Source organism: Microtus ochrogaster, unplaced genomic scaffold (assembly GCF_000317375.1).
Source record: "Microtus ochrogaster isolate Prairie Vole_2 unplaced genomic scaffold, MicOch1.0 UNK139, whole genome shotgun sequence".
Classification (NCBI taxonomy): Eukaryota; Metazoa; Chordata; class Mammalia; order Rodentia; family Cricetidae; genus Microtus; species Microtus ochrogaster.
Window position 1 is genome coordinate 183,962 of NW_004949237.1, and position 12,049 is coordinate 196,010.

Sequence of the window (12,049 nt, forward strand, 5' to 3'; positions counted from 1 at the left end):
GGGATGGCTTTGAGTTTCTCTCCATTTAATTTGATGTTAGCTGTCGGAGCTGTCGGGAATATGTTAACTGGATCTTCATAGACTATGATCTTAGTAGGCGCATGACTGTGTCATCTGTATGATGGGCAGGGTAGCAGTCTGGCCTGGAGTCTGACACTAAACTATGATGTATTTCTTCTATCTTGCTCTCACTGTCCTATCTGTTGAATAAAAGAATCATACCACACATACTTCATATGCGTGAGTGTTCCATGGACTCTCATCCTTGTTTGCATACTTAATTTCTGTTATGACAGTTAATCATTCTTCCCCTGGCTTGTTACATGATAGAGACAGTCAGGGTTAATGGCATTTTGGGGTCACTATTCTGATCTTCAGTCCATTTCTTTTCTCTGTCCCCAGGGCGTTGTCTTCATTCTACAACAACAATGGAAATATGGAAGGGATGGAAGAGGAGCTGAAACAGCGATATGAGGAGAATAGGTGGCACTTTGGAGAGAACTTGGAGAAAGCCATACAGGCATCAAAGAAAAAGAATTACTCCTTGACTGACTTTTGGGCCTATTTCGTTGTTTCCAGGCAAACCAGAGAAGTAAGTCACTCCTAGTAGAGGCCATGGGGTCCCAAAAGACTTGACCAATATCTTCTTTCAGCTCTTCCAAATCTGGTCACTCGGAACTTCTACCTCAAGACTAAAAATATGCCAGGGTTGATTGTTTGGAAGTAGAAGAATCAGACTCTGAGTGGTTTGTGCAGTAAAGTGAGTAGAAATTATGAGGACCATAGAAACATCTAGAATCATCCAAATGCAAGAGGCTCCAAGGCACCTATTTTTCCATCTCTGTCCTTGATCATTTGTTTTCATGAATTTACTTTTCTCTGCTTGTATTCATATTTTATTCTTTACCCCAGAAAGACTGGAGTTTTCTACATCTCTGTGTTCTTAGTTAGAAAAGTTTTCCCCAGGCCCAGAGTGCTATTGTGGTCACCTCCAGACCCTCTAGTCAAAAGGCTCTAGGATCCATCCCCAGGCTGTCTGTGCATATCACCTGGTCAGCTCTATTCAGGGCAGATGGCTGCCACGATCCAAATGTCTGTGACCTGCAGGGTGAACTCATCATGGGAGAGTCAGGATGACAGTAGGAACTCAGCCCCAAGAGTTCTTTCTCCAGTAGATTTCTTCTGATTTTGTGGTTTGGTTAAGTTGGGTTGGTTGTGCCATTCTTAGAAATGAGAGGGACAGACACAGCTTGAACTGAGAGACAGGAATAAAAAGAGAGAAAATGGAAGTTTTGAATGATACGGTTGGAATTCCTACCAGACTGTGTTTCGTAGGGGAACAGATGCTATTTAGAACTGTTAAAGTAGAACAGGAACCCACGGTGTATTTGTTTTCTCCTCTTATCCCTCTTTTCCTCTCCCTCCCTCTTTTCCCTTTCTCACTGCCTTTCTGCCTCTCCTACCTTTCCCCCTCCTTGTCCTTAAAGTTATTTTTTGTTTTATTTGTATATGAGTGCCTGCATTTATGTATATGCATTACATGCATGCACTGTACGTAGAGACCAGAAGAGGGCACTGTATCCCTTAGAACTTGTGTTACAGATGCTTGTGAGCTGCCTCATGGGTGCTGGAAGCTGAACCCTGGTCCTCAGCAGGTGTTTTCAATCTTGGAGCTATCTTTTCAGTCCTCTCTCCATCCTCTCTCTTTCCTGTACTGTAGTGATGGAGCTGCAGGCAGGCCTGCTTTTCATCCCGCCCGGCTTCCGCATGGCTAGCTTTACACCCGAAATAACAACACACAAATTGTATTCATTTAAACACTGCCTGGCCCATTAGTTCTAGCCTTTTATTAACTAACTCTCACATCTTGATTAACCCATTTCTAATAATCTGTGTAGCACCATGAAGTGGTGGCTTACTGGGAAGATTCTAACCTGCATCCATCTCAGAGAGGAGAGCTATGGCGTCTGCCTCACTGCCTTCTTCCTCCCAGCATTCTGCTCTGTCTACTCCACCCACCTAATTTTCTGCCCTATTAAAAGGCCAAGGCAGTCTCTTTATTAACCAATGAAAGTAATACATAGACAGATGACCCACCTACATCACTGTACTTCTCTCTCACCCTCCCTCTCACAGTTTAACTTACTGTTTGTTTTTTTTTAAGATTTATGGGGGTATACCTGATATGTGCACAGTTGAACATACATATATATTTCAAACTCATTTTGATGACTTTGGATACCTTACTTTGCACTTACCTCTGAACTCTATCATGATCAAAGTGCTAATTTCTTGTGTTCCTTTCTCTCTCTCTCTCTCTCTCTGTGTGTGTGTGTGTGTGATTTGTGAGACAGATGGTAATGGTTTGTATGACAACTATCCCCTTCAGTTATGCTAGGTGGCACAAGCCAGTTACATGATTCCACATCTCTGAGGCATCTAATATAGTAAAATCACAGGAATGAAGAACAGAATGGTGATGGTCAGCACCCGGAGAAAGAGACAAATGAGAACTGCTGCTCAAAGGCGATAAAATTCCTCCAAATGAATAGGGACATGATCTCTCTCTTCATCCTTGGCCCGTGGGACTTCTTTCCTCAGCAGTGGTCTCTCTGACTCTTCTCCAGTCTCATCCTTTGAGGTATCCCACTGTATTCTGTAGATGAGCGCTGTCTGTTTTCTACATTGAAGAATATGAACAGTGGACTGTCAAGATAGCTGCGGTTAAGCCTGAAGATCTAAGTTTAATCCTGGAACCCACATGGTAGAAGGAGAACTGACTCCTTCATGTTGTCCTTGGATTTCCACACATGTGGAATGGGTTTCATAGCTGAAGAAGGAAGAAAAGACTATTTCAGAACTAGGTGCACTTATGCAAAGATCCCATTGAGTTTGGGAAGAATAAATTATCCCCTTGTGCTTCTACCCCATTCAATCTGGGTACTTTTCTTCCATAGTTACAGAACTCTAACTTGTCCAGCATAAAGAAGCATGTGGAAGAAGGACTGCTGCCCTATCCAATCTTTGCAGCCATTGATGGTGACCTTCAGCCTGACTGGAGGACAAGAAAAACTCGGAGTAAGCAAAAAATTGAAGGGAGGGGAGGCAGCAAGGGAATGAAAGACACTGAACAGGGCTACGGATATAGCTTGGTGGTAGAGTGTTTGCCTTGAATGCATGGGACTCTGGGTTCCATCTCCCCAAAAAGGCTTTGAGTGGAATGTATGGATGTTTCTTCCAGACTTCCCCGTTGGGAGGTCCAGGAGCAAAAATGGGCTGTCAGGATAGAATAGTATGCTCAGCTCACAGAGAGCAAACAGGCCTCCCAGAAACTACCACACGAGCCATACTTGCATTGGGTGACAAAGGATGTTGAAATATGGGTGAAGTGAGGGACCCAGGTTGGAGATACAGTGGCATGACTCTTTACTGTCATTTTCTCCATGGCTCCAATAACTACCCCAGTGCTGCTGGCTTTCCTAATGTTCCATTTTTCTTTTCAGCCACAATCTTTGCCCTGGGATCAAGAACTCTTCACCCAATTTACTATATATAAAATGCATTTATTTGTTTGACGTGTTTGCCCCTATTTCTAAATATCTGTCAAGCCATATTCCAGGTGCTTGCTCATCCTAGCATCTTAAAGCTCGGAAATTCCTGAGGTCAATGCTCTATTTCTCTCATCCCTGTCTGTGTCCTTGATCTTGTTTCACTTTGGTTGTTTTCATAATTACTGTAACAAAAAGCAGCCCAGGAAAGAGAGAGTTTATTTGGCTGACAGTTCCAGGTTATGGCACATTATTTCGGGGAAGTCAAAAGCAGGGAGGAAATATGAAAATGTATCCTTATTTTCTTGCTTACTCTGGGCTAGCTTTCCCTCCCTTTATACTGATTCTGCCTAGAGAATACTGACACTCACAATAGGCTTGAATTTCCCCATCTCAGTTAACAATCAAGAAAGACTCCCACAGACATTCCCATAGGCTAACCTGATCTATTACCCCTTAAGACTCCTGAACTTGGAGCCCATTTCCTATGGTGGGGTGCCTTGCTCAGTCTTGATACAAGGGTGAGGGACTTGCTTCAACTTGATGTACCAGGTTTTGTTGACTCTGCATGGGAGGCCTTACCCTTTCTGAGGAGTGGATGGTGGGGTGCTGAGGTGGGAGTGAGGTAAGGGAAAGTAGGAGGACAAGAGAGAGAGGAACTATGGTTGGTATTAGAAAAAAAAGAATGCAAAAAAATACCCCTCTTTTAGCAGGTATTCTGGCCCATGCCAGGTTGAAAGTTGAAATTAATCAGCATAGTCCTTCTATGGTTTTTCCACTAGAGTGGGTAGAGGTGATCTCCTTTTCATAGACCTCCCCCATCAGCTCAGAGGTAAGGTTAATTTGGCTGTAACATCCGCCACTCCATTGATGACTAAGGTTGATTTGACTGATATTATTGGCTATCCAGGAGGTTCCTTCCTCTCTAACCACTCCATATGCCCCTCCTGAGCTGTGCACTGGTTTGGAGAGGGTGGCCTTCCCTTGTAGAGGAAGACTCAGTAAAGCATGTCTGAATAGCTGCACTCTTTACAAATATTCCCTAATAAACAATGAGACCTCTACTCCACGCCTTCTCTAACTCAACTTTCAACATCGCAACTGCTGTCTTCTCCACAATGTGGACCAAGTATCAGCATCTCTCTTGAGGACTCTTGTAATTATTTCCTCATCTGTCTTCCTAGACATTGTCATCTGTACCTTCCATAGCTACTTGATGGAAATTTCTAGAACAAACAGGATTATGTGAGTTTTATCCTTCTTATAATAAGTAGTCACTCAGTCCACAGTGTCCCAGATAACCCTCATATCACAGTGTGTCTGGAATTTCCATCACCCCAACATTCTGACATCGCATCTGTGATGAATTTGAAGAGAAAGGTGGGTATGGGGCTTAAGTTTGGGGAAGTAATGGACGCAGGGCTTTTGAAATAATGAATTGTTTCCATCTGAATAGGCTTTCAGAGGCATGGGGAAGAGATCCCCAAATATTTGATATCAGCCAGCCCATCTCTAGTCTCTTGGTTAGCATTCCTTTCTCTATGGCATCCCTTCCTCCAGCACCTATGTTCCAGGTTCAGAGCTTATAGTTTACTCTTGTTTTGCCTCCCCAGAGTCCTGGTTCGAATTCACCCCTCATCATGCTGGCTACCCTGCAATTGGGGCTTACGTCCCCATCACGCAGTTTGGAAGCAGATTTAAGAATGGAAAATTGGTTAGATCTGAGCCTGAGGGAGACTTGAATTACCTGAGAGGTCAGTATTGGGATCAGATGGAATTCAGTGGAGGTGGGGAGTAGATGTTGGGCAAGAATGACCTCTCTGAGTACCTAGCTCTGCTAGGCTTCTTTATTGCTAGGAGAAAAGGAGAGGTCTTGGGGTTTCCAGAGGATGGCCTTCAGCATCTCCCAGGGACTCCCTTGCTTGACGGATAGATACCTGATTGCTTTCTAAATGGTCCAGGAGGCACCTAAATCCAACGTTACATGATAAGCAGGTTTAGAGTGCGGGTATGGGATTTATATGTGACCTCGCAAATGAAGCATTCAACACTGTGCCCAGAGTATGGTAGAAATTCAAAGATAATTAAATCTCTATTCAGTAAATTATTTTTGTTGTTGTTTTAAATTGGGTCTCATGTATCCCTTTTTGGCTTTGAGCTGACTATGTGGCTAAGGCTAGTCTTGAATTCTTACTTCTTCTGTATCCATCTCCCTGATGTGGAGTCCCCTCTGTGTGCTGTGATTACCATAAATGAATGAAGAAACTGCCTTGGCCTGTTGATAGGGCAGAACTTAGGTAGGCAGGGAAGACAGAGCTGAATGCTGGGAGAAAGAAGGGCAGAGTCAGGGGATGCCATGGATCCACTGCCAGAGATAGACATGCTAGAACTTTGCTGGTAGGCCACAACCTCGTGGTGATACACAGATTAATAGAAATGGGTTAAAGTAAGATGTAAGAGTTAACCAAAAAGAAGCTAGAGCTAATGGGTCAAGCAGTGATTTAATTAATACAGTTTCTGTGTGATTCTTTCAGCTCTGGGTGGCCGGGATGAACAAGTGGTCCCTCCTTGCAACATCTCCCAAATGGTAGAATTATAGGTGTACACTGCCCTGTCTGGTCAACATATAATTTTGAGATATACTGTGAAGTCCGTCATGGATGCCTCCTTCTGCATAGAAACAGAGCTGAGACTGTTGTTTTACTTCACCTTATCCTCCAATGAAAATGGCCCTCCAACCATCTAGTAACTGAATTAGGGCCTTTTGATGTCACCTCTGCATCTTATATATTTCTAATCTGGATATAAATAATCTACATTCCATTTCCAGGTTTTTAGACTGCATTATACCCCTTCCTTCCCACCAACAACAGCATCCCACACCTAAGCTATCACTGTCTGACACTAGAACTGCTAACCCCTCAGCTGTTCCCCACATTCCCATTCTGCTTCTGTCGATTATAGGCAACAGGATTCACATGTAATGGAACCTTATTGATTCACTTTAATTACAGGAAGTCTTAGTCTTATTTCTCTTTTCTTTCCAGGTTTATGGGGAAGTGCTATAGCTGATAGAGAAGAAATTAAGAAATTTATTTGTGGTGAGTATTTGAGGGTGACCCAAGGGCCAGAGCCTAGAGATATCTTATGTAAAGAAACTAATTTTCAGTTTCCTTCATGTGACAGAAGAGGAGACTACTGTCATTGTGCCTGTAATTATATTTTCTAATGCTAGTGCTTTCTCTCAAGCCACCATTGGGGCATCCAGGATTGCTGCAGAGTGGCTGGGTGTGGGCTGCCTTGGCAACAGTGGCGCTTAGTTACATGTGACCTCCTTTTTCCACCTTCTCTGCATCTTCGTTGCTCTATCTACACCACATAGATGACGATAACAGTATTTGTAAGGATTTAGAGAGTGAATTCCTCCAAAGTACTAAGGATGGAGCCTGGTAGGTAAAAGCACTGGGTAACAATAGCAGTTATTATCTGTTCTATTACATTATCCTTACCACAACCCAAAGGACTGGATGCTAAAATCACCTGAATTTAAAATTTTGTTTATTTTTGCCAGGCATAGTGGTAACACTTTAATCCCAGCATTTGGGAGGCAGAGATGGGAGTTCTTTGTGAGTTGGAGGCCAGTCTGGTTTCTATAGAAAGTTCCAGGGCAACCAGGACTACATAGAGAGACCCTATCTTAACATTTTATTTATTTTGTGTACATGGATCTTTTGTCTACATGTATATCTGTATGTGCCTGGTGGCTGCAGAGGCTAGATAAGGGCATTGGATTCCCTGGAACTGGAGTTATACATGGTTGAGAAATGTCATGTGTGTACTGGGTATTGGGTCTGAGTCCTCTGGATAAGCCAGCAGTACTCTTAACCACTGAATCATCTTCCCAACCTTCAACTTTAATTTTTTTGAGAGCCATGGAGTCATAAGAATGCTGAGTTACTTGTGTATTCTCACTGTCAATTGAGCACTGATGTAGGAATGAATGGTGTTACATCACAGCTCTGAGCAGTATGTTAATATGCTCTGGCCAACCAAATGCTCCGAGACACTATACCTCCTATAACTGAGACAGAAGTACCCACCCCAGCCTTTCAGAGATGACTTTTAAATGACCTAGAGGCTAAAGTTGGAGGTGAAGTCATGATTCATTTCCTTAGTGGGTATACTGGGCTTGCTCTCTGGTGAAGAAGCCTTGATTTATAGTGGTATGTATTGTCCTGTCCAATTTCAAGTTACCAATATGGGTTCACTGGAGGTAGAGTTGGAAGGGAGGCATGGAGTTAGGTCTTGAGAGTCATTATCAGCAAAGTTCCAGCCTTCTGTGGCCAATAGTATAAAGGAATAGCCCTAGAGAAACTTGCCTTGGACACACTCAACACCAGGACTGGTGGTGCATGCCTGTGATCCCAGCACTTTGGAGGTGGAGGCAGGAGGATCAGGAGTTCTAGGTCATCTTCAACTATGAAGGGAGTTTGAGATCAATCTGGGCAATATGAGACCCTGTCTTTGAAAACTGAAAAAAAAATATACTCAACACCATAGCCAGTGACTGGATTGTACAGATAAACATTCTACATTTTTACCTTCTTGCAGATATGTTAGCAGACCTGAGAGCAAAATTGAACCAGGGACATTTGTTTATGGCAGGTAAGCACCTTGCTGTGTTCTGAATCACTGATGAGGACATGGATGAGATGCTGAACAAGCCAGCCACAGATTGTGCAGAATGTCATGGTTATGCTGATTGTCATCTTGTGAAGTGCTATTCTTACTTCGTCTGCTCACCTGTGCTCTCTGTGTGCATGTGTGATGCATGTACATGTGCTGTGCATGTGTGTGGAAGCCAGAAGATGATGTCTGGTGCCATATTCTATCACTCTCTACCTTATGTGAACATGGAATTTCTTAACTGGCTAGACTGACTGACCAACAAGTCTCTAGGATGCTCCCATCTCCACCGTTATTGCTGATTACAGGTGTGTACCCCTTTGCCTGACTTTTTAAGTGGGTGTTGGGGATCTGAACTCAGGTCCTCATGCTTGAGTAACAAGTGTTTTACTGATGGAGTTATTTCCCTACCCCCACTCAGGAGATTTTTGACAGATGAGGCAACTGAGGATGGGGAGACAGAGAAACCACAGCTGGAAGTGTGTGTTTGTGTGCGTGTGTCTGTGTGTTCCTTACTCTTCCAGTAATTGTAAAGAGGTAATGAGGGAGGGTAAGAAGCCTTATCAAGAGGACTCATGCCTCTGTGCTACATGGAACAAGGGAGGTGGGCTTCTGTTCTGTACTTTCCATTTGTCAGCCAAGGTGGGCCTGGGAGGAACATCTAGGTTCGTGAATTTCATGTGGGAGTTTTCTAAGTAAAACACATGGAAGCTGGGTTGGTTGTACACAACAGTGTCAGGAATGGGGTGACAAAGAGACTTTTATGGGGACAGGCAGTGATGGTCTCTCCACACTCTCATGGGAGGCTACTTTTATCTCTGAGCAGCGCCTAGATCAGCAGCTGGAGCAGCGGCATACATGGGAGCACCAGAGACACAGGTGGATGAAGTGCTCTTGGATTTAATGATGGCTTTTCTTAAAGATCAGAATGACCCCAGCATCAAGGATAAGCTCCAGGCCCTGCAGCAGGTTCTGGGTGCTGAGAGAGGTTTGTGCATGAGCTCACACTTGCAAACTACTGTGTGGATGCTAAGGGACCAGAGAGCGTGAGGGAAGCAGGGGGTTGACACACAGCCAGGTGGCTCACCGTGGAGATGTGGTCCTCTTTTCTCCTTCTCCCTCCCCCTGTAAGTGACTGTGTATGCAACTAAGCTCTGCTGCCTGATATTTCCTGAGCTTTCATGGCTTCTCTGAAGGATGGAATGCTTTCTCTCAGAGCAAATTGCTCTACAGCACAGTCACATTCAGGTCGCCACAAGAGATGAGATGGAGTAGGCTAAACAGTGACTCTCAAGAGATAGCACAGGTCTGTCCTGAAGCGGGTAATCAGTTGGGTTTCTTGTGGCAGATGTGTTTGGTGAACAGAAGTACTTCTGGCTGATTGAGGCGGTCCAGAATTGGAATGAGATCTCTCCCAAGGAGAAGGAGCAGTTTCTTGAATATCTGTTGTACTGCTTCATGAGGACAAAAGCACTTCCTTTGGGTCCCAGGTCTAGAGCAACAAACTGGATTGGGAGTAAGTGCCAGCACTATCAGCCTCCTCCTATCTTCCCCACTGGTATCTGTCCCATTTTCTTATCCCTGTGACAAATTATCTGGCACAAGCAACTTAGAGTGGTTTATTTTTACTCAAAGTTGAAGGAGATACTGTCCATCAAAAAGATTGTCACATTGCCCTACAGTCAGAAGGCAGAGAGAGAGAGAGAGAGAGAGAGAGAGAGAGAGAGAGAGAGAGAGAGAGGCAGAGACAGAGACAGAGGAGAGACAGGAGAGACAAAGGAGAGCAGAGGGAGAAAAAAGAGAGAGAAGAGTCACATACAGAGAGATATACATAGAGACACACAGAGACACATATGGAGACAGAGAAACAGGGACAGAGAGAGAGACCGTTTAAAGACATACTGTCCACCATGGCAGAAGAGTATAAGGCAGCTGGTCCCATTGCCTCACAGTCAGGAAGGAGAGAGAGAGAGAGAGACAGAGTGAGAGAGACAGAGATATAAGAGAGACAGGGAGCGAGACATAGAGAGACACAAAGACAGAGACAGAGACAGACAGACACACACATATAGAGACAGAGACAGAGAGATAGTTTAAGGAGATACTGTCCACCATGGCAAAAGGAGTTTGAGGTAGCTGGTCACATTGCCCACAGTCAGGAAGCAGAGAAAGAGAGAGACAAAAGAAACAGAGAGACACAGAGATAGACAGAGAGAGAGAGACAGAGTGAGACATAAAGACAGAGACATAGAGACAGAAAGAGACAGAGATGAGACACACAGAGAGACACAGAGAGACAGAGAGACAGGGCAAGATGGAAAGAGAGACAGGGAGAGACAGAGAGACAGAGTTGGAGTGAGAGACATAGAGTGGGAGGAAGAGAGAGGGAGAAAAGAGAGAGGGAAAGAGAGACAGAGACAGAGAAGGAGAGTGAGAGACAGAAAGAGACTCATATAGAGAGAAAAACAGAGGAAGAGAAAGAGAGAGAGATGCTGGTGTTCAGTTCACTTTTTTCTCTTTTTCAATTGGGGACTCAAGCCCCTGGGACATAGCCATTTACTATAAGGTAGGACTTCCCTACTCAAACCCTGTGTCACATTGAAGGTCAGTGCTTCACCGTAGGACTTTAGAGGAGTGCCAACCTATGCCAGCCCATGATACTTAATTTCTACTTTTCCATTTCTGCATCTAGGTTATTTCCAGGATACTTTTACTTTTCTGAGTAAAACTGCAATTTGTTGTTTGAAGTGGGAGTGGGGAACTGTTTACAACTTCCTCTATAAAAACGGTGAGAATGCATCCCTTTCTGCCTTCCTAATCTCTAATGGGCTGTGGTGAGCTATGGAGGATGAGGGCCATGAAGTGATCTCAGCTCATCCCTTTTGTGGAGCTGTGGGGTTGGGGATGGCATGGTGCTCAATGATGTGTGTGGCAGAACCTCTCCATGGTAGTGTTTCCTAACAAGAGACACATAGTGTCAATAGAAGGCATAGTAAGGCCTCTGGAATAGTGGTGCTTTCCTCTGATTCTAAAAATACGTAGACATTCACCATAGGTTATCCTTTCATGATCTGCCCTCCATCATTCAGACAGAACATACACTGGCCTGTGGGATACTCTTAGGTCTCTGTATATCTTTTATAAACTTCTGTCATCTTGCTCTATGAATGACTTCTTCCAAGACTATGCCAATTCCCAAACATTACCACTCTTCCGTGATGAGACTGCCTACCACCAGCATCTTGTGCCTTGATGCCTTTGTAGTTTGAGAAAAGGTAATTTCCCTAGGAAGATAAGCTTCACAGTGTTATTAGCTTGGGCAGCACCATACATGCCTTGAGAAGTTGTAGCATTCTATTTTCATTGGTTATAACAAAATACCCCAGGCCATGTACTTTATAAAGAAAACAGTTTTATTTAACTCATAGCATTAGAAGATGAAAGTCCAAATGAGGTGGCGCAATCTGTTCACCCTCTGGTTTGGGTGTTCCTGGTTGCAATATAATGTAATGGAGAAGCCATGTGTAGAAGGGACATAGTCACAGATGGATGGGTATCTTTGTATAAGTACTTTGCTCTCTCCAGAACTAATAATTTACAGCCACACAAATCCCTTCCAAGGCTGATGCCTCCACCTCCAAATTGGTCTGTCCTTGAAAAGGTTCCTCCACATCAGCACCTCACGCTGCAGACCAGTCTTCCTGGGCACGAGTCTCTGAGGAGCACACTCAAACCATGTTCAGACAACAGCAGAAGTGAACCCTACTGGAATGGGTCTCCACTCACCTGTCTGAGACAATAGTTCTGTCTGCTCA

The 12,049-nt window shown here is 44.1% G+C and overlaps 1 protein-coding gene across 1 annotated transcript in view; it reads left to right on the plus strand.

Annotated features, from left to right (window-relative positions):
- The window catches only part of Pla2g4c (phospholipase A2 group IVC), a gene marked incomplete at its 5' end in the record, with an annotated part of 30,540 nt that overhangs the window by 12,011 nt on the left and 6,480 nt on the right, over nucleotides 1-12,049 (plus strand). Inside the window, 8 exons of the mRNA XM_005371926.2 lie at nucleotides 403-592; nucleotides 2,958-3,078; nucleotides 5,162-5,302; nucleotides 6,596-6,649; nucleotides 8,160-8,213; nucleotides 9,061-9,222; nucleotides 9,583-9,750; nucleotides 10,927-11,022. Of these exons, the coding sequence (XP_005371983.1) occupies nucleotides 403-592; nucleotides 2,958-3,078; nucleotides 5,162-5,302; nucleotides 6,596-6,649; nucleotides 8,160-8,213; nucleotides 9,061-9,222; nucleotides 9,583-9,750; nucleotides 10,927-11,022 (986 nt within the window). The remainder of the gene's footprint in view (nucleotides 1-402; nucleotides 593-2,957; nucleotides 3,079-5,161; nucleotides 5,303-6,595; nucleotides 6,650-8,159; nucleotides 8,214-9,060; nucleotides 9,223-9,582; nucleotides 9,751-10,926; nucleotides 11,023-12,049) is intronic.